This window comes from Salvelinus fontinalis, chromosome 18, assembly GCF_029448725.1.
Source record: "Salvelinus fontinalis isolate EN_2023a chromosome 18, ASM2944872v1, whole genome shotgun sequence".
In the NCBI taxonomy this organism is placed as follows: Eukaryota; Metazoa; Chordata; class Actinopteri; order Salmoniformes; family Salmonidae; genus Salvelinus; species Salvelinus fontinalis.
The window spans coordinates 56,844,586-56,868,215 of NC_074682.1; the positions used below are offsets into that span (position 1 = coordinate 56,844,586).

The window sequence follows — 23,630 nt, forward strand, 5'->3', positions numbered from 1 at the left end:
ATCAGAGAAGACGACGTGAAGGAGAAAGATTCTTGAGGTTTTGGTCGGAGGTTGCAGAAGTACACGTCTTCTTTTGTATACAATACTGAGCCTCCTGGGGAGTGCACTCATCATCCGCCAGTTGAAGGGAGAGAGGAGATTGTATCGACCGCGAGAGAGAGAGAGAGAGAGAGAGAGAGAGAGAGAGAGAGAGAGAGACAGAGACAGAGACAGAGAGAGAGAGAGAGAGAGAACTGGCTGTATGATTGCGTTAATAAGCGAGCTAGACAGAATGTTGACTTATTTCAAACCCCTCCCTTGCTCACTCGCTGCTCGCACTGTCTGTCGCAGACAGCTCGTTTAGTGACCTATAACTCTTCTGACTGGATAAAAGGACATTTTTAGATTACAACAGTGAGAAAAAGGTGGTCGGGTCCGTGACAAGAGACAGTGGGACGACGGATTCCCAACACAACAGGGTTTTGTTTTTCTGGGTAGGCTAAGATTAACAGTATCGGACAATTGGTGATTCTTTAAAGCACCTCCTTTAGCCCACAAGGACCGGAGACAGCAAGAGAAAAGTACAACAGTTCATCTCCGTGGACAGTAGGCAAACGGACAATAAAGCCTTCTTGTTCTAAACGTCGTTTGCTGTTCTTCAGGACGTTACGGAGATAAAAGCTTCCAACAGGAGTCTAGCAGCTTCTCCACGTGTTATTAAGCCTCCGGACCAGCGCCCACTTTTCTGATGGGCTATTCTGATGAGTCCTGCACACAGCAACAGTTCCTGTACTAACCGATGTAATAAGACATTTTAAATGGACTTTCAGAAGGTGAGGAACGTAAACATTATCCACGTTCAGCTATCACCGAGCTGTGATGCAGAAGTAAAGCACATCCCAGAGTGAAATAATGATGTGCTTTTTCTTTTTGTCAGGGATCCTTGTATTCCCTTGGTCTCTCAGTCACGTGAAATGAACGTTTGTTGGGTTTCCCAAACTCAACCTGGGCAGGGACAGAGACTTTTACAGCTATTGAACTAGTTAAACTGCCTTCCATTTGCTAATTCTTTTCTCCTCTAGTCTTTTCTACTGCCCTGCAGTGGAGGGGCAGGCCGCTATGGCAGCTTTCACTCTCTCTGCTGCTACGTTACAGCTGTAGCTTGTATATCCCACCAAAACCGCCACCACTCCAAGATCCTGTTGAGACTGACAGTACACCAACTCCCAACTCCGCTCCTGTTGAGAGACAGAGAGGGCGACAAAGAGAGACTGCGCACCTACCAAACCCTTATTGAGGAAGAGAGACTGTGGACCAACCAAAACAGAGAGACTGTGCACCAAACCAGGAGCCCCACGGACGGACACAAAAACTCCTGGTGTCACTTTGTCCACTCTCTCGTCCCCCTGTAGTGTCCCGTCAGCACAATGCTCAGGTCTCAGGCTGTAACTGCCCCTCTGGTGCGGAACTCTCTCCTCCTAGTGCTCCTGCTGCAGCAAGCCGGGGTCAGGGCTGAGACAGGGGTCGCGACTGAGACCGGGGTGGGGGCTAGCGAGTCTGGGGTCGGGGCCAGTAGATGTCCCAAGGGCTGCCTGTGTTGCTCCGACATCCTCAGCTGTGCCGACAACGGTCTGAAGGCGCTGCCCTCCGAGCTGCCCGCGTACACCACAACCCTGGACCTCAATCACAACCGCCTGAAGGAGCTGAAGAAGGGAAGCTTTGCCGCGCTGCCCCGTCTGGAGTCTCTTCGCCTGGCTCATAACTGCCTGAAATTCCTTGAGCCCGGAACCTTCTGGAACAGCAGTGCGCTACGACAACTGGACCTGTCGTCCAATCAGCTGGAAAAGGTAGAGGCGCACTACTTCCTGGAGCTGACAGGATTGGAGGAGCTGCTGCTCTTCAACAACCGCATCGTCCGCGTGGAGAGCAAGGCCCTGGCGGCGCTCGGCAACCTACGCAAGGTCTACATCAGCCACAACCGCCTCACGGACTTCCCCTTCTCCATCCAGGAGGACAGCCACCCCTTCCTGGTAACCATGGACCTGTCCTCCAACAGCATGTCCACACTCCCCCTGGTGGACATCGAGACCCTGCCGGCGGCCTTGCAGAGCGGACTCTTCCTCCACAACAACACCCTGATCTGCGAGTGCGAAATGTACAACATGTTCCGGCGCTGGGAGCAGAAGGGGTTCCCCTCGGTCAGTGACTTCCGTGAGGAGCACACCTGCCTGGTGTATGGGGAACACAAGGCCTCCGTAAAATTTTTCCACCACAGACGCTTCTTTGAAGTGAACTTGAAGTGTAGTACGCCAGTGGCTGGAGCTCTATGGGAGCCTGAGGGAAGCCTGCTGGTGTACGAAGGAGCCGCCGTGGTTCTGGACTGTCACACCATGCTCAAAGGACAGCACCTAACCTACTTGTGGGTTTCACCTCACCATGGGGCAGGGGCCCCGCCGGAGAACAACGGCACTCTCCGCATGCACGCCAACGGCAGTCTGGAGATTGTATCGGCGCAGGTCGAGGACTCCGGCGTGTACTGGTGCAAGGTTTTCGACGGGACTAAGAGGAACGAGTCATGGGAGGTGAACGTGACGGTGTTGATGCGACACGATGAAACCGAGCCCTTCAACACGGGGTTTACGACCCTCATAGGGTGTGTGACGACCCTCGTTCTGGTCCTCATGTACCTTTACCTGACCCCCTGCCACTGCTGTTGCCACAAGCAGCACCCTCTGCCGGGTACCCCCAGCCCGGCCAATGACCAGTACAGTGCCCAGTCCTCAATCCTGACTCCCACCCCGCCCGCCACCACAGAGGGACCAGGCCGCAAGGTCAGTAATAACAAGCATGTGGTGTTTCTGGAACCCATCAAAGAAGTGCAGAATGGCCGGCTAAGGGCGGCTACAGGTGCGCTGTCCCCAGTCTCGGTTTCAGGCCACTCCATCACCTCAGTCTTCTCAGACTCACCCATCGTGCCATAGCACCAGGCAGACAGCCATCTCCTACTGTACCTTCTTCTTCTCTACCCAACACCTGCCTCCTCTGCCCCACCCCATCCCACTCGCAGAGAGAGTGAGTTGGGTTACCCAACCAGGCAGGGCAGAGAGTTAGACACTGCCTGTCAAGAGTAGGATAGATGGACACAGACAGATAGATGGCATTGCCAACCAGGGGTGAGGCAGAAGACACCATGAGAGGGAGATTGAGAGACAGAAATAGAGAGAGAGGAAGAGATAGGCAGAGAGATGGAGAGCAAGACAGCGAAAGAGCAGAGAAATGAACATCCAGCACAAACTCCACTGGCCCAGCCAGGTTTGACTACCTTTCTGAGGAGTAAAACTGCAAGGAGCCTGCATGTTGAGTGAGAAAAAGTGCTAGTGAGCTCGGGCTGCAACATTCTGTTAGCTTTCTCAAAGAATTCCCCTGATTTCCCAGAAATCCTGGTTACAAGGAAATGAGCAGGAATCTGTGAATTTCTTGAAAACCAGGGAACTTTGAGAAAGTGAACAGAATTTTGCAACACAACACTGGGTGTCTATCTAGAACTATATCAAAAACAAAGCAGGATAGAGCTGTCCCTGTTAGCACGGCTTGAACCCTTTAATAAACCAGAGCTAGTGTATGGATGCCTTGTCTAAGAAAATTTGAACAAAATCAGCCATAACTGTACAGCCTGAAACCTTTTTGTAGCAAGTAGCCTAAAGATAGCAAGTTAGATGACTAGTAGAAACATATTTATAAAGTATACCTTTTAGCAGAATTAATGTCTTTAGTAGAACAGAGAAACAACCATGTTAAAGCTATTTTTTTTAATATGAAACTAGCAGAAGAAAAACGTGATTTGAAACCCCCCACTGTAAGTCCAGGTGGATTCCTACCGTGCTTAGCTGTCGGATAACAAACAAACAAACAAACAGGAACACAGTGTGCAGAGCGGCTCAGCAGAAGGAGACAGTTTCTTGGGGCAAGATAGATCCATCCATTTATTTCTTAGTTAAGAGACTGGGCCGTGGTTTCACTGTGAGGATAGAGGGGGCTGTTTCTGCTCTAACACCTTTCTTATTGACGCTTTTTCACCCATGTTGGCTGCTCCGCTACTAACACTGACGGATACAGAATATTGAGCGACAAAGTGACAAAAGAGCGAATGTTACCTGTTCTGGTACGTTAGTTACTGGATTGACAGGAGGACACTCCAACATTGACAGCTCGCTGCTTTCCTAATGGAATTATGTTCCTCCTCCCTCCCCACGTACCCCACCCTCCTCCCTCCCCACGTACCCCACCCTCCTCCTCCTCCCTCCCCACGTACCCAACCCTCCTCCTCCCTCCCCACGTACCCAACCCTCATCCTCCCTCACCATGTACCCCACCCTCCTCCACCCTCACCATGTACCCCACCCTCCTCCTCCACCCTCACCATGTACCCCACCCTCCTCCTCCCTCACCACGTACCCAACCCTCCTCCTCCCTCACCACGTACCCCACCCTCCTCCTCCCTCACCACGTACCCCACCCTCCTCCTCTTCCCTCACCATGTACCCCACCCTCCTCTTCCTCCCTCACCACGTACCCCACCCTCCTCCTCCACCCTCACCATGTACCCCACCCTCCTCTTCCTCCCTCACCACGTACCCCACCATGTACCCCACCCTCCTCCTCCTCCCTCACCATGTACCCCACCCTCCTCTTCCTCCCTCACCACGTACCCCACCATGTACCCCACCCTCCTCCTCCTCCCTCCCCACGTACCCCACTCTCCCTCACCACGTACCCCACCCTCCTCCCTCCCCACGTACCCCACCCTCCTAATCCCTCCCCAGGTACCCCACCCTTCTCCTCCCTCCCCAGGTACCCCACCCTCCTCCTCCCTCCCCAGGTACCCCACCCTCCTCCTCCCTCACCATGTACCCCACCCTCCTCTTCCTCCCTCACCACGTACCCCACCATGTACCCCACCCTCCTCCTCCTCCCTCCCCACGTACCCCACTCTCCCTCACCACGTACCCCACCCTCTTCCCTCCCCAGGTACCCCACCCTCATCCTCCCTCCCCAGGTACCCCACCCTCATCCTCCCTCCCCACGTACCCCACCCTCCTCCTCCCTAAACACGTACCCCCCCACCCCCTCCTCCCTCCCCATGTACCCTCCTGCCTCCCCACGTACCCCACCCCCCTCCTCCCTCCCCACGTACCCAACCCCCCTCCTCCCTCCCCACGTACCCCACCCTCCCTCACCACGTACCCCACCCTCCCTCACCACGTACCCCACCCTCCTCCTCCCTTCACACATACCCCAACCTTCTCCCCCTACCCCAACCTTATCACGTACCCCACCCTTCTCCTCACTCACCACATACCCCACCCTCCTCCTCCCTTCACACGTATCCCAACCTTCTCCCCCCCCCCTACCCCAACCTTCTCCCCCTCCCCCTACCCCAACCTTCTCCCCCCTCCCCCTACCCCAACCTTCTCCCCCCTCCCCCTACCTTCTCCCCCCTCCGCCTACCCCAACCTTCTCCCCCTCCCCCTACCTTCTCCCCCTCCCCCTACCTCAACCTTCTCCCCCCTCCCCCTACCTCAACCTTCTCCCCCTCCCCCTACCTCAACCTTCTCCCCCTCCCCCTACCTCAACCTTACCCCAGCCTCCTCCTCCCTCACCACGTACCCCACTCTCCCTCACCACGTACCCCACCCCCCTCCTCCCTCACCATGTACCCCACCCTCCTCCTCCCTCACCATGTACCCCTCCCTCCTCCTCCCTCACCATGTACCCCACCCTCCTCCCTCACCATGTACCCCTCTCCTCCTCCCTCACCACGTACCCCTCCCTCCTCCTCCCTCACCATGTACCCCTCCCCCCCCACCATGTACCCCTCCCTCCTCCCTCACCACGTACCCCACCTTCCTCCTCCTCCCTCACCACCTACCCCACCCTCCTCCTCCTCCCTCACCACGTACCCCACCCTCCTCCCGCACCACCATCCTCCCACACCACGTACCCCACCCTTCCACCCCTCACCACGTACCCCACCCTTCTCCTCCCTCACCACTTACCCCACCCTCCTCTTCCCTCACCACGTACCCCACCCTCACCACGTACCCCCCCTCCTCCTCCCTCACCCTCCTCCCTCACCACGTACCCCACCTTCTTCCCGCACCACGTACCCCACCCTCACCACGTACCCCATCCTCCTCCCTCATCACGTACCCCACTCTCCCTCACCACGTACCCCACCCTCCTCCTCCCTCACCACATACCCCTCCTCCTCCCTCACCACGTACCCCACCTTCTTCCCGCACCACGTACCCCACCCTCACCACGTACCCCATCCTCCTCCCTCATCACGTACCCCACTCTCCCTCACCACGTACCCCTCCCTCCTCCCCCCTCACCACGTACCCCCCCTCCTCCCTCACCACGTACCCCTCCCTCCTCCCTCACCACGTACCCCACCACCCTCCCTCTTCCCTCACCACGTACCCCTCCCTCCTCCTCCCTCACCACGTACCCCCCCACCCTCCCGCATCACGTACCCCCCCACCCTCCTCCCGCACCCCACCCTCACCACGTACCCCAACCTTCCACCCCTCACCACGTAGCCCACCCTTCTCCTCCCGCACCACATACCCCACCCTCCTCCCTCAACACGTACCCCACCTTCTTCCCGCACCCCACCCTCTTCACGTACCCCACCCTCACCACGTACCCCATCCTCCTCCCTCACCACGTACCCCACCTTCTTCCCGCACCCCACCCTCTTCACGTACCCCACCCTCACCACGTATCCCACCCTCCTCTCTCACCACGTACCCCATCCTCCTCCCTCACCACGTACCCCACCCTCTCCCTCACCACGTACCCCACCCTCTCCCTCACCACGTACCCCACCCTCCTCCCTCACCACGTACCCCACCCTCCTCCCTCACCACGTACCCCACCCTCCTCCCTCACCACGTACCCCACCCTCCTCCCTCACCACGTACCCCACCCTCCTCCCTCACCACGTACCCCACCCCCCTCCCTCACCACGTACACCACCCCCCTCCCTCACCACGTAACCCACCCCCCTCCCGCACCACGTACCCCACCCTCCTCCTGCCCTGCACCCCTTCTCTTGCATCCTTTCTTTCTTCAACCTGTTAATAAATCATGCTTCTTGGACCGCAGAGGGAAATGTATTCTGGCTTGTTATTGCCATGTGTGTCTGTGGCTTAGGTGAAGTGTGTGTGTGTTATCTTGTGTTTAAACACGTGTGTGTGTGTGAGATATAATATGATAACATATCAGTAGTCATAACTCAGTAACATTCCACTAATGATAACAACATATCAGGTGTCATACCAAGGGTTGCAAACTTTCCGGGAAATTTCCGGAAATTTTCCATGGGAAGTTGAGCCTGGGGAATTTTACGTTAAATTCATCATAAAAGTTTATAACAGTGAACCTTTTTTGTTGGATACACATAAGGCAATTCTAGGTCTTGTGGCATATTTTGGCTAAACTAATCCCCAATTCAATGGAATTGCAACCCTTTGCATGCACAGTGCACTCTTCCATCACATGTACAGCTGATTCTCAAGATCTTGCATACTAATGAGATGCTATAGAGTCCACACTACTATACTGTCTGAGCCAAGGACTACATGCTTTCTGGTAAGTTTTGATTACAATACTGGGTGGGGTGAATATATTTTATATGACATACATTATGTTTTGTTAACTAGTGAACTAGAAACCTACAGTAAAGTGTGTTTAAATCATTTCTAACTTGTTAACAATTTCTGCTCGTTAGTTTTTGCTAGAATGTGGCTTTTAGCTGGCTTGCGCCTGCTAACTGAGGAGTGTTAATTCACCTGTTTCATTTTAAAATATTTATCTTACAAAGGAGTTGTTTCATTTAACTGCTTAACTACGTATCTGTACATGGAATTGTATTTGTTGATTTTTGCAATGCAGACTGTATTGCAATAATCTCTGATGGGTGGTCGAATGTTCGTGGGCATGGAATAATTATCTACATATCCGCCCCTCAACCAGTATTCTACAAGAGCACAGGCACCAGGGACAACAGACACACCAGTTTCTACATAGCAGATGAGCTGAAGGCAGTCATCAAGGACCTTGGACCACAGAAGGCATTTGCACTGATGACAGACAATGCTGCGAACATGAAGGCTGCTTGGTCTAAAGTGGAGGAGTCCTACTCTCACACCCATTGGCTGTGCTGCTCATGCATGAATCTGCTCCTCAAGGACATCATGGCTCTGAAAACAATGGATATATTCTACAAGAGAGCGAAGGAAATGGTTAGATATGTGAAGGGTCATCAAAATAATGCAGCAATCTACCTCACCAAGCAAAGTGAGATGAATAAGAGCACCACATTGAAGCTGCCCAGCAACACCCGTTGGGTCGGTGGTGTCATCATGTTTGACAGTCTCCTGGAGGGGAAGGAGTCTCTCCAAGAAATGGCCATATCGCAGTCTGCCAATATGGACAGCCCCATCAAGAGAATCCTCCTGGATCCCCCTTGCTTGTGTATTTTGAGAGAGTGGCAAGCAGCCTGAAACTGCAGTAGCCATTGCACGGATTGAGGGAGACAATGCCATCCTGTCTGATGTTCAGACTCTGCTTGCAGATGTAAGAGAAGAAATCCATACTGCCCTGCCCACTTCACTGTTGCTCCAAGCAGAGGAAACTGCAGTTATGAAATACATCAAAAAGAGTGAAGACTTCTGCCTGAAGCCCAAACACGCCGCAGCGTACATGTTGGACTCCAAGTATGCTGGCAAGAGGATCCTGTCTGGTGCAGAGATCAACAAGGCCTATGGCGTCATCACTACCGTGTCTCGCCACCTTGACCTAGATGAGGGCAAGGTTCTTGGCAGTCTGGCGAAGTACACTTCCAAGCAAGGGCTTTGGGATGGAGATGCAATATGGCAGTCGTGCCAACATATCACATCAGCCACCTGGTGGAAGGGACTTTGTGGATCTGTGGCTCTTTCCACTGTTGCCTCCCTCATCCTCCAAATCCCACCAACATCAGCCGCCTCAGAGCGCAACTGGTCTTGTTAGGAAACACACACACACACCAAAGCACGCAACAGGCGGACCAATACAAGGGTTGAAAAATTGGTGTCCATCCGGGCAGATTTGAGGCTTTTTGAGCCTGACAACGAGCCATCCTCAACAAGGTTGGAAAATGACAGTGAAGATGAGGCCTCAGAGTCTGATGTTCAAGAGGTGGACGTTGAGGAGATCCAGGGAGAAGACATGCAAGCCTGAGAGGAAGACAACCAAAGCTTTAGTTTCTAGACTATAATTCTACAGATGTGTGTTGAAAACATTTTTGGGAGATGCGATGGATCTTTGGGGATCATTCAATATTCCCTTTTGTTATTCAGTGAAATCATCCCATGTGAAGCCTCTACTCGTTTAATTAAAGTTCAATTCATAACTAAATTGTTTTTAATCGTTTGCAATTATGTCTCCATATGACATGGTAAATATATCCAATGCAAAAAACATCTACATTTAAATGGTATTCAAATTATTTTGCATATATTCCTACGGAAAATGTCCACCTCTAAATATTCCCCAAAATGTACAACCCTAGTCATACCTCAGTAACCAGCCCACTGCTGATAACATATCAGGTGTCATACCTCAGTAACCAGTCCACTGGTGATAACATATCAGGTGTCATACCTCAGTAACCAGTCCACTGCTGATAACATATCAGGTGTCATACCTCAGTAACCAGTCCACTGGTGATAACATATCAGGTGTCATACCTCAGTAACCAGTCCACTGCTGATAACATATCAGGTGTCATACCTCAATAACCAGTCCACTGCTGATAACATATCAGGTGTCATACCTCAATAACCAGTCCACTGCTGATAACATATCAGGTGTCATACCTCAGTAACCATTCCACTGCTGATAACATATCAGGTGTCATACCTCAGTAACCAGTCCACTGCTGATAACATATCAGGTGTCATACCTCAGTAACCAGTCCACTGCTGATAACATATCAGGTGTCATACCTCAATAACCAGTCCACTGCTGATAACATATCAGGTGTCATACCTCAGTAACCAGTCCACTGCTGATAACATATCAGGTGTCATACCTCAATAACCAGTCCGCTGCTGATAACATATCAGGTGTCATACCTCAATAACCAGTCCACTGCTGATAACATATCAGGTGTCATACCTCAATAACCAGTCCACTGCTGATAACATATCAGGTGTCATACCTCAGTAACCAGTCCACTGCTGATAACATATCAGGTGTCATACCTCAATAACCAGTCCACTGCTGATAACATATCAGGTGTCATACCTCAGTAACCAGTCCACTGCTGATAACATATCAGGTGTCATACCTCAGTAACCAGTCCACTGCTGATAACATATCAGGTGTCATACCTCAATAACCAGTCCGCTGCTGATAACATATCAGGTGTCATACCTCAATAACCAGTCCACTGCTGATAACATATCAGGTGTCATACCTCAATAACCAGTCCACTGCTGATAACATATCAGGTGTCATACCTCAGTAACCAGTCCACTGCTGATAACATATCAGGTGTCATACCTCAATAACCAGTTCACTGCTGATAACATATCAGGTGTCATACCTCAGTAACCAGTCCACTGCTGATAACATATCAGGTGTCATACCTCAGTAACCATTCCACTGCTGATAACATATCAGGTGTCATACCTCAGTAACCAGTCCACTGCTGATAACATACCAGGTGTCATACCTCAATAACCAGTCCACTGCTGATAACATATCAGGTGTCAGACATTTGAAGTTAGAAACAGGACCATCTGATAATAGCAGTGCGCTGGTCCTCTAACCAAGACGTCCACTATCTTCTGGACCGCACAAGGCCTGCTCAGTCCTAGGGATGTTGCACTGAAACGAGGTTCAGGATGGAAAATAAATTCTCTCGGACAACGTTCAACACATTTCGGAGCAAACTCCTTTGTCAGAGCACCTACGAGGGTAATAAAGTCTGATGATAAAGCAGAGATACTGGAGGAGTAACTGGCAAAGCCTTTGAATCGTGTCTAGATCCTGAACCATGATGTGGTGAGGAAGTGGATATTTACATTGCATTACATCGCTGGTTCATTACGTCGCTCCCTTGTTCCCGGAACCGTCACTTATTTTACAAAGACACGAAGAGTTGAGGACTCACACACACAGGGACAGACACGTATGTACAGGGACAGACACGTATGTACAGGCACAGACACGTATGTACAGGCACAGACACGTATGTACAGGCACAGACACGTATGTACAGGGACAGACACGTATGTACAGGGACAGACACGTATGTACAGGGACAGACACGTATGCACAGGGACAGACACGTATGTACAGGCACAGACACGTATGTACAGGGACAGACACGTATGTACAGGCACAGACACGTATGCACAGGGACAGACACGTATGCACAGGGACAGACACGTATGTACAGGCACAGACACGTATGCACAGGGACAGACACGTATGTACAGGGACAGACACGTATGTACAGGGACAGACACGTATGTACAGGGACAGACACGTATGTACAGGGACAGACACGTATGTACAGGCACAGACACGTATGTACAGGCACAGCACGTATGTACAGGGACAGACACGTATGTACAGGGACAGACACATATGTACAGGGACAGACACGTATGTACAGGGACAGACACGTGTGTACAGGGACAGACACGTATGTACAGGCACAGACACGTGTGGACTACAGAATTCCGGCTCTCACAGACCTGTTAGTTTTTCTTTAAGAAGCCCTCCTGTTCTCCACTCATTACCTGTATTAACTGCACCTGTTTGAACTCGTTACCTGTATAAAAGACACCTGTCCACACACTCAATCAAACAGACTCCAACCTCTCCACAATGGCAAAGACCAGAGAGGTGTAAGGACATCAAGGATAAAATTGTAAGACCTGCACAAGTCTGGGATGGGCTACAGGACAATAGGCAAGCATCTTGGTGAGAAGGCAACAACTGTTGGCACAATTATTGGAAAATGGAAGAAGTTCAAGATGACGGTCTGGGGCTCCATGCAAGATCTCACCTCGTGGGGCATCAATGATCATGAGGAAGGTGAGGGATCAGCCCAGAACAACACGGCAGGACCTGGTTAATGACCTGAAGAGAGCTGGGACCACAGTCTCAAAGAAAACCATTAGTAACACACTACGCCGTCATGGATTAAAATCCTGCAGCGCACGCAAGGTCCCCCTGCTCAAGCCAGCGCATGTCCAGGCCCGTCTGAAGTTTGCCAATGACCATCTGGATGATCCAGAGGAGGAATGGGAGAAGGTCATGTGGTCTGATGAGACAAAACTAGAGCTTTTTGGTCTAAACTCCACTCGCCGTGTTTGGAGGAAGAAGAAGGATGAGTACAACCCCAAGAACACCATCCCAACCGTGAAGCATGGAGGTGGAAACATCATTCTTTGGGGATGCTTTTCTGCAAAGGGGACAGGACGACTGCACCGTATTGAGGGGAGGATGGATGGGGCCATGTATCGCGAGATCTTGGCCAACAACCTCCTTCCCTCAGTAAAAGCCTTGAAGATGGGTCGTGGCTGGGTCTTCCAGCATGACAACGACCCGAAACACACAGCCAGGGCAACTAAGGAGTGGCTCCGTAAGAAGCATCTCAAGGTCCAGGAGTGGCCTAGCCAGTTTCCAGACCTGAACCCAAATAGAAAATCTTTGGAGGGAGCTGAAAGTCCGTATTGCCCAGCGACAGCCACGAAACCTGAAGGATCTGGAGAAGGTCTGTATGGAGGAGTGGGCCAAAAGCCCTGCTGCAGTGTGTGCAAACCTGGTCAAGAACTACAAGAAACGTATGATCTCTGTAATTGCCAACAAAGGTTTCTGTACCAAATATTAAGTTCTGCTTTTCTGATGTATCAAATACTTATGTCATGCAATAAAATGCAAATTAATTACTTAAAAATCATACAATGTGATTTTCTGGATTTTTGTTTTAGATTCCGTCTCTCACAGTTGAAGTGTACATATGATAAAAATTACAGACCTCTACATGCTTTGTAAGTAGGAAAACCTGCAAAATCGGCAGTGTATCAAATAATTGTTCTCCCCAATGTATATGGGTGGTGATGGCAGTGCTAGGGTGGATATACAGTATATATGGGTGGTGATGGCAGTGCTAGGGTGAATATACAGTATATATGGGTGGTGATGGCAGTGCTAGGGTGGATATACAGTATATATGGGTGGTGATGGCAGTGTTAGGGTGAATATACAGTATATATGGGTGGTGATGGCAGTGCTAGGGTGGATATACAGTATATATGGGTGGTTATGGCAGTGCTAGGGTGGATATACAGTATATATGGGTGGTTATGGCAGTGCTAGGGTGGATATACAGTATATATGGGTGGTGATAGCAGTGCTAGGGTGGATATACAGTATATATGGGTGGTGATGGCAGTGCTAGGGTGGATATACAGTATATATGGGTGGTGATGGCAGTGCTAGGGTGGATATACAGTATATATGGGTGGTGATGGCAGTGCTAGGGTGGATATACAGTATATATGGGTGGTTATGGCAGTGCTAGGGTGGATATATATATATATGGGTGGTTATGGCAGTGCTAGGGTGGATATATATATATATGGGTGGTGATGGCAGTGCTAGATGGGATGCAGAGTATATATGGGTGGTGATGGCAGTGCTAGGGTGGATATACAGTATATATGGGTGGTGATGGCAGTGCTAGGGTGGATATACAGTATATATGGGTGGTGATAGCAGTGCTAGGGTGGATATACAGTATATATGGGTGGTGATGGCAGTGCTAGGGTGGATATACAGTATATATGGGTGGTGATGGCAGTGCTAGGGTGGATATACAGTATATATGGGTGGTGATGGCAGTGCTAGGGTGGATATATATATATGGGTGGTGATGGCAGTGCTAGGGTGGATATATATATATGGGTGGTTATGGCAGTGCTAGGGTGGATATATATATAGGTGGTGATGGCAGTGCTAGGGTGGATATATATATATGGGTGGTGATTGCAGTGCTAGGGTGGATATATATATATGGGTGGTGATGGCAGTGCTAGGGTGGATATATATATATGGGTGGTGATGGAAGTGCTAGGGTGGATATATATATATATTTGTGGTTATGGCAGTGCTAGGGTGGATATATATGGGTGGTGATGGCAGCGCTAGGGTGGATATATATATATATATATATATATATATATATATATATGGGTGGTTATGGCAGTGCTAGGGTGGATATATATATATATATATATATATATATATATCCACCCTAGCGCTGCCATCACCACCCATATATATATATCCACCCTAGCGCTGCCATAACCACCCATATATATATCCACCCTAGCACTGCCATAACCACAAATATATATATATATCCACCCTATATATATATGGGTGGTTATGGCAGTGCTAGGGTGGATATATATATATATATATATATTTGTGGTTATGGCAGTGCTAGGGTGGATATATATATATATTTGTAGTTATGGCAGTGCTACGGTGGATATATATATATGGGTGGTGATGGCAGTGCTAGGGTGGATATATATATATGGGTGGTGATAGCAGCGCTAGGGTGGATATATATATATGGGTGGTGATGGCAGCGCTAGGGTGGATATATATATATATATGGGTGGTGATGGCAGCGCTAGGGTGGATATATATATATATGGGTGGTGATGGCAGCGCTAGGGTGGATATATATATATATATATATATGGGTGGTTATGGCAGTGCTAGGGTGGATATATATATATGGGTGGTTATGGCAGTGCTAGGGTGGATATATATATATGGGTGGTTATGGCAGTGCTAGGGTGGATATATATATATGGGTGGTGATAGCAGTGCTAGGGTGAATATACAGTATATATGGGTGGTGATGGCAGTGCTAGGGTGGATATACAGTATATATGGGTGGTGATGGCAATGCTAGGGTGGATATATATATATATATGGGTGGTTATGGCAGTGCTAGGGTGGATATATATATATGGGTGGTGATAGCAGTGTTAGGGTGAATATACAGTATATATGGGTGGTGATGGCAGCGCTAGGGTGGATATATATATATATGGGTGGTGATGGCAGTGCTAGGGTGGATATACAGTATATATGGGTGGTGATGGCAGTGCTAGGATGGATATACAGTATATATGGGTGGTGATAGCAGTGCTAGGGTGGATATATATATGGGTGGTTATGGCAATGCTAGGGTGGATATACAGTATATATGGGTGGTGATGGCAGTGCTAGGGTGGATATACAGTATATATGGGTGGTGATGGCAGTGCTAGGGTGGATATACAGTATATATGGGTGGTGATGGCAGTGCTAGGGTGGATATACAGTATATATGGGTGGTGATGGCAGTGCTAGGGTGGATATACAGTATATATGGGTGGTGATGGCAGTGCTAGGGTGGATATACAGTATATATGGGTGGTGATGGCAGTGCTAGGGTGGATATACAGTATATATGGGTGGTGATGGCAGTGCTAGGGTGGATATATATATATGGGTGGTGATGGCAGTGCTAGGGTGGATATATATATGGGTGGTGATGGCAGTGCTAGGGTGGATATATATATATATATATGGGTGGTTATGGCAGTGCTAGGGTGGATATATATATATGGGTGGTGATAGCAGTGTTAGGGTGAATATACAGTATATATGGGTGGTGATGGCAGCGCTAGGGTGGATATATATATATATGGGTGGTGATGGCAGTGCTAGGGTGGATATACAGTATATATGGGTGGTGATGGCAGTGCTAGGATGGATATACAGTATATATGGGTGGTGATAGCAGTGCTAGGGTGGATATATATATGGGTGGTTATGGCAATGCTAGGGTGGATATACAGTATATATGGGTGGTGATGGCAGTGCTAGGGTGGATATACAGTATATATGGGTGGTGATGGCAGTGCTAGGGTGGATATACAGTATATATGGGTGGTGATGGCAGTGCTAGGGTGGATATACAGTATATATGGGTGGTGATGGCAGTGCTAGGGTGGATATATATATATGGGTGGTGATGGCAGTGCTAGGGTGGATATATATATGGGTGGTGATGGCAGTGCTAGGGTGGATATATATATATGGTGGTGATTGCAGTGCTAGGGTGGATATATATATATGGGTGGTGATGGCAGTGCTAGGGTGGATATATATATATATATATATATATGGGTGGTGATGGCAGTACTAGGGATTTGGCCAAGAAGGAATAAAGTCCTAATTAACTGTCTGTGGCTCTGCACAATATGAGTATTACATACGGACCTAGTACTCTCCCGTTGTCCTCATCCTGGAAGCTGAGGTTATTATGATCCATACAGGATGTGGGTGTCTGGATGAGAGCACATATTATATTAAACTGGAAGACAATATAAAGGTGGAGTGAATATATTTTAAAAGGGAAATATTAGGAAAGGAGGAACTATAAGAAGAATGGCTTTACTGAGTCTTTACTGTTGGTCTGTCTGCTCTAAACATTCACATTACTGAGTCTTTACTGTTGGTCTGTCTGCTCTAAACATTCACATTACTGAGTCTTTACTGTTGGTCTGTCTGCTCTAAACATTCACATTACTGAGTCTTTACTGTTGGTCTGTCTGCTCTAAACATTCACATTACTGAGTCTTTACTGTTGGTCTGTCTGCTCTAAACATTCACATTACTGAGTCTTTACTGTTGGTCTGTCTGCTCTAAACATTCACATTACTGAGTCTTTACTGTTGGTCTGTCTGCTCTAAACATTCACATTACTGAGTCTTTACTGTTGGTCTGTCTGCTCTAAACATTCACATTACTGAGTCTTTACTGTTGGTCTGTCTGCTCTAAAACAAACACAGAGCTAAACAACATGGTCCACTCAAAAGAAAGGCACGATCACGATCAGATTTATCAAATGCAAAGGTCATTTCAAATACACTTTGTCAATAAAACCAGTGAGAACGTTTGATGCTTTGTGTCTGGGCTACTCAAAACACAGGAGGTAAAACACAACACAATAACACGTTCCACTAAAACGTAGCCTAGATTGTTTTACCCGTAAAAGAGAGACACGAACGAGCACACATTTGATCAACGAGACGTAGTTTTGGAAAGACACTTTCTGCCAATAAAGGCTTTAGTATGCGTCTGGCTGTTCAAACACAGGAGGTAAACAGAAACACAAAGTCCCCTAAAAGGTTGATAGCTCTGCGTATAAAATAAATGGCATGATCCCGACCCTTTATAGGACACGGGTAAGTTAAAAACAACTCTCTGCTGACAGTAAAACCAGTGAGGCTGTACTATGCATCTTCCTGGCCTACTCGAAACACAGACGGAACAGAAACACACAAACTAAAAAGCTATTTGTTGTAGGCTACCTCCTCCAACAAATAAATAAAAAAGGGAACAGAAAAGTCACGATCACAATCGGAGAAAGGTAATTGGAAAGACAATGTGTTCTGGCCAATAAACCCAGTGAGATGGTTCCACAGCTGTCTAGAAGAGCCTCGGCAGTACTTTCATTTGAACCACAGATAATGTGAGAAGAGAATCGTCTGGCTATTGCACTTCGGAACTGGGACGCGTGGAAGACTGTCCTCTCGTCCAATCAGGTTTGTAGCCAAGTCCCCATCTCTCAATTTCTCCCCGTCGCCGTTCATACTCTCCCCTCAGCTCCCCTACTTCGCCTCCTCTCCAGGTAAAAAAAACACATCACGTTCGTGATGAGGTTGAGAGATACAGTCTACAGTCATAAATAGCCAGTAAGACGAGTATTTTGTTGGACATGCTCTGTGTTATTGCCTCTTATGGTTGATAGATACGGTACTGGTTTCATATTGAACACTAACAGCTCTGATATTTTCTTCTCCATAAAGATTAACGTTTCAGTTATTTTTCCAAGAAGAAGAAATCCAACTAGTGTGTAATAGTGTGTGACGTGCCTGGGCCGAACTGTAAATGGCTGTGTTAGAGACGGATTCTGACGGTCTGTTATTAACTGGCTGGCTGGTTGTGTGTGGTTGTTTTTTAGGAAGGAAATACGCCGGCAAGCATCACAGCGATTGGAGGAAATTAAGAAATTGCACAACCGATGAACTGAACTTATCTACAGTGCATTTGGAAAGTATTCAGACCCCTTGACTTTACCACATGTTACCTTACAGCCTTATTCTAAAATAGATTATTTTTTAAATGTCCCTCAATCTACAAACAATAACTCATAATGACAAAGCAAAAATTGGTTATACATTTTTGCAAATTTATTACAAATAAAATAAACTTAAATATGACATTTACATAAATATTCAGACCCTTTACTCAGTAATTTGTTGAAGCACTTTTAGCAGCGATTACAGCCTCAAGTCTTCTTGGATATGACACTAAAAGCTTGGCACACCTGTATTTGGGGAGTTTCTCCCATTCTTCTCTTTAGATCCTCTCAAGCTCTGTCAGGTTGGATGGGTTGTGTCGCTGCACAGCTGTTTTTAGGTCTCTCCAGAGATCGGGTTCAAGTTCGGGCTCTGGCTGGGCCACTCAAGGACATTCAGCGACTTGACCCGAAGCCACTTCTGCATTGTCTTGGCTGTGTGCTTAAGGTCGTTGTCCTGTTGGAAGGTGAACCTTAGCCCTAGTCTGAGGTCCTGAGCGGTCTGGAGCAGGTTTTCATCAAGGATCTCTTTATTTTGCTCCGTTCATCTTTCCCTCGATCCTGACTAGTCTCCCAGTCCCTGCCGCTGAAAAACATACCCACAGCATGATGCTGCCTCCACCATGCTTCCTTCAGATGTGATGCTTCGCATTCAAGCTAAAGAGTTCAATCTTGTTTCATCAGAGCAGAGAATCTTATTTCTATGGTCTGAGTCCTGTAAGTGCCTTTTGGCAAACTCGAAGCGGGCTGTCATTTGCCTTTTATTGAGGAGTGGCTTCCATCTGGCCATAAAGGCATGATTGGTAAAGTACTGCAGAGATGGTTGCTCTTCTGGGAAGGTTCTCCCATCTCAACAGAGGAACTCTGGAGCTCTGCCAATAGTGACCATTGGGTTCTTGGTCACCTCCCTGACCAAGGCCATTCTCCCCCAATTTCTCAGTTTGGCCGGGCAGCCAAAGAGGAAGAGTCTTGGTGGTTCCAAACGTCTTCCATTTAAGAATGATGGAGGCCACTGTGTTCTTGGGGACCTTCAATGCTGCAGAATTTTTTTGGTACCCTTCCATAGATTTGTGCCTCGACACAATCCTGTCTCGGAGCTCTACGGACAATTCCTTCGAACTCATTGCTTGGCTTTTGCTCTAACATGCACCGTCAACTGTGGGACCTAATATAGACAGGTGTGTGCCATTCCCAATCATGTCTAATCAATTGAATTTACTATAGGTATTGAATTGAATTTCCAATCAAGTTGTAGAAACATCAAGGATGATCAAACAGGATGCACCGGAGAGAAAATGTTCAGTCTTATAGCAAATGGTCTGAATACTTATGTAAATACGGTATTTCAGTTTTTTTTTTATACATTTGCAAAAATGTCTAAAAACCTGTTTTCGCTTTGTCATTATGGGATATTGTGTGTAGATTGATGAGGAAAAACGAATTTAAAACGCATTGAGTTTGTCTGGTAGAGAGGCATTGTTGGATAGATCACGGCTAGGTTTGACTGTAGCCCATGTAACATGCATCGAGTGTTGGAGCCAGTGTAATAGGATTCCACCTCAATTGTCCGTGTGTCTGTTTGATTGCTCTGCCGAGGTCGTAGCGAGACTTCGTGTACGTGTCCTCATCTCTAGCCTTGGCTGCGATAGCCCTGTGTACAGTACCTCTGTCCTTTAGTTTAGCCCGTACCTCTGTGTTAATCCAGGGCTTTTGATTGGGGAAGCAGTGAACCTTCGCTGTGGGGACAACCAACAAGCATGGCGATGCATTTCCCGATGAAGCCTGAGACGGAGGTGGTTAGTTCGTCGATGCTATCGGTGGAGTTCTGATAGCATCAACGATTCCAGTCAGTGCTAGCAAAGCAGTCCCGTAACATAGCCTCTGATTCAGAGGACCATTTCTCTACGGAGCGCTTCCCTGGTACTTCCGGTTTGCGCTTATGTTTGTAAACAGGAAGCAGGACATGATCTTGTTTGCCGAAGAGGGGGGTGGGGGGGTGGGGCTTGTATGCTTGTGGGTTGAGTAATAGTGGTCTAGGACTTTAATCGCCCCTAGTACGCATCCAAAGTTGGGCATCATGTGTCTTAGTGAAGCGGAATTAAAACTATCGAAGACAAGCAGCATCCGGGTGCATGGTTCCCTGATTGCTCATAGCCTTGTACAGTTCGTTAGGTCCCAACTTGTTGTTGTCGTCCTGAGGTGGAATATATAAGGCAGTTACGATAACAGATTAAATCACTCTCGGGAGGATAAATGGTCCGCATTTGACCATCAGATATTCCATGTTTGCTGAACAATAGGTCAAGACATGCACTGCACAATCTGTTGATGAATCTACTGTCCTGACCGTTCGGTGAATGTAAAATCCATCGAGTTGGATAGCCACAGGGGGTATGTTGTCCGAAAGTCACGTTTAAACAAAAAAAGGTGAGAATATTGCAGTTACGAGAGTCCCTTTGATAGCAAATCTGCGATCGGAGATCATCATGCTTATTATGAAATGATTTGGCACATTGGCCAATGGAATGGAATGGTAACCTGTTTTCCCTTCGCCTTCATCTCAACAGGACGCCTTCATCTCTTGCCTTTATTTTAACCCGAGTTTCCTCTCGGGTAGAGTGGATCGGCGGTACATAAAAGAGCCCAGGGCGGATGAGTTGACGTTGAAATTGAGGTTAGCAACTGTCGATCAGATTTTCAGACGTTTTTGTTGATCATAAGAAATGATAGCTGATAGATTTCATGAAAAAAAAAAAAAAAAAAAAAAAGTTTAAATAAACGCCAAAACAATCACAAAATTGGGTTGGAGCTCTCAAGACAGCAGACAGTAACCACCAGACAGGGCTACATCCATTTCCACTGGACAGACAGACATACAGAAAGCCTACTCCACCCAGACTGGGCTACATCCATTTCCACTGGACAGACAGACAGACAGAAAGCCTAATCCACCCAGATAGGTCTACATCCATTTCCACTGGACAGACAGACAGACAGACAGACAGCCTACTCCACCCAGACTGGGCTACATCCATTTCCACTGGACGGACAGACAGACAGACAGAAAGCCTACTCCACCCAGACTGGGCTACATCCATTTCCACTGGACAGACAGACAGAAAGCCTACTCCACCCAGAGCTCTCCATCTCCAACTCTATCCCCTGTAGCTAGTTCCCTCCTACTCTGTCACCCCTCCACCAACACACCACCCACTACCCACCCACCTTCCACCCAGCAAACCAATACCCTCCACAAACCCAGCTCTACCCTCCTGCAGCCTGGACTCCATCCATTACCCCTGGGCAAATAAGACAGAAATAAAAGCACAGAGGATAAATCACCTTCTCTCTCTCTCTCCGCCAGGCTACCGTATTAATTTCCTCAAACCTTCCGTTCTGTGCATGTTATTCAGAGCCATACATCTTAGCCTCAGTGTTAGCCCAGTGTGTGTGTGTGTGTGTGTGTGTGTGTGTGTGTGTGTGTGTGTGTGTGTGTGTGTGTGTGTGTGTGTGTGTGTGTGTATAATTTATCTGAGAGCAAAAGTGTTTAGAGCTATAATGATTTAGAGAGCAGTTACGTATCAGGAATATTTACACCAGAACATTAAACATAACGTCAGTCTGAAAACACACACTACCCCTGCAGCTGACAGACACACACACCCTAGGGGTATGAACGTTTAAATAAATTCAGAATCCCTAAACAAAAACATTTTCAAAACGGTTTTTTTTCTTCACAAAATTCAAATCACAGTGCAGTTTTCACAAAACATTCTGTTCCGTGTATCCTGACTAGACGGTTGGTTATAAAGGCCTGGGGAGAGTTCTGTTCCGTGTATCCTCACTAGACGGTTGGTTATAAAGGCCTGGGGAGAGTTCTGTTCCGTGTATCCTGACTAGACGGTTGGTTATAAAGGCCTGGGGAGAGTTCTGTTCTGTGTATCCTGACTAGACGGTTGGTTATAAAGGCCTGGGGAGAGTTCTGTTCCGTGTATCCTGACTAGACGGTTGGTTATAAAGGCCTGGGGAGAGTTGTTCCGTGCATCCTAACTAGACGGTTGGTTATAAAGGCCTGGGGAGAGTTGTTCCGTGTATCCTGACTAGACGGTTGGTTATAAAGGCCTGGGGAGAGTTGTTCCGTGTATCCTGACTAGACGGTTGGTTATAAAGGCCTGGGGAGAGTTGTTCCGTGTATCCTGACTAGACGGTTGGTTATAAAGGCCTGGGGAGAGTTCTGTTCCGTGTATCCTCACTAGACGGTTGGTTATAAAGGCCTGGGGAGAGTTCTGTTCCGTGTATCCTAACTAGACGGTTGGTTATAAAGGCCTGGGGAGAGTTCTGTTCCGTGTATCCTACCCAGACGGTTGGTTATAAAGGCCTGGGGAGAGTTCTGTTCCGTGTATCCTAACTAGACGGTTGGTTATAAAGGCCTGGGGAGAGTTGTTCCGTGTATCCTGACTAGACGGTTGGTTATAAAGGCCTGGGGAGAGTTGTTCCGTGTATCCTAACTAGACGGTTGGTTATAAAGGCCTGGGGAGAGTTGTTCTGTGTATCCTAACTAGACGGTTGGTTATAAAGGCCTGGGGAGAGTTGTTCCGTGTATCCTGACTAGACGGTTGGTTATAAAGGCCTGGGGAGAGTTCTGTTCCGTGTATCCTAACTAGACGGTTGGTTATAAAGGCCTGAGGAGAGTTGTTCCGTGTATCCTGACTAGACGGTTGGTTATAAAGGCCTGGGGAGAGTTCTGTTCCGTGTATCCTGACTAGACGGTTGGTTATAAAGGCCTGGGGAGAGTTCTGTTCCGTGTATCCTGACTAGACGGTTGGTTATAAAGGCCTGGGGAGAGTTCTGTTCCGTGTATCCTGACTAGACGGTTGGTTATAAAGGCCTGGGGAGAGTTCTGTTCCGTGTATCCTGACTAGACGGTTGGTTATAAAGGCCTGGGGAGAGTTGTTCCGTGTATCCTAACTAGACGGTTGGTTATAAAGGCCTGGGGAGAGTTGTTCCGTGTATCCTGACTAGACGGTTGGTTATAAAGGCCTGGGGAGAGTTCTGTTCCGTGTATCCTGACTAGACGGTTGGTTATAAAGGCCTGGGGAGAGTTCTGTTCCGTGTATCCTGACTAGACGGTTGGTTATAAAGGCCTGGGGAGAGTTCTTTTCCGTGTATCCTAAAATAGACGGTTGGTTATAAAGGCCTGGGGAGAGTTGTTCCGTGTATCCTGACTAGACGGTTGGTTATAAAGGCCTGGGGACAGTTGTTCCGTGTATCCTGACTAGACGGTTGGTTATAAAGGCCTGGGGAGAGTTGTTCCGTGTATCCTAACTAGACGGTTGGTTATAAAGGCCTGGGGAGAGTTGTTCCGTGTATC

At 48.2% G+C, this 23,630-nt stretch overlaps 2 protein-coding genes across 3 annotated transcripts in view; one reads left to right on the plus strand and one right to left on the minus strand.

The window, feature by feature from the left end:
* Positions 1–9,422, plus strand: part of amigo3 (adhesion molecule with Ig-like domain 3) — a 9,873-nt gene extending 451 nt beyond the window's left edge. The window contains exons 1-2 of one of the 2 annotated variants that reach the window (XM_055869887.1): positions 1–2,810; positions 8,020–9,422. The exon at positions 1–2,810 is cut by the window's left edge and continues 412 nt beyond it. In XM_055869887.1, the coding sequence (XP_055725862.1) occupies positions 1,407–2,810; positions 8,020–8,073 (1,458 nt within the window). In that variant the 5' untranslated portion in view covers positions 1–1,406 and the 3' untranslated portion in view covers positions 8,074–9,422. Of the gene's footprint in view, positions 4,367–8,019 lie in introns of those variants that run through there. The other variant, XM_055869886.1, reaches the window with a different exon arrangement.
* Positions 1–23,630, minus strand: part of LOC129815776 (E3 ubiquitin-protein ligase RNF123) — a 289,130-nt gene that overhangs the window by 94,768 nt on the left and 170,732 nt on the right. The window lies entirely within an intron of this gene.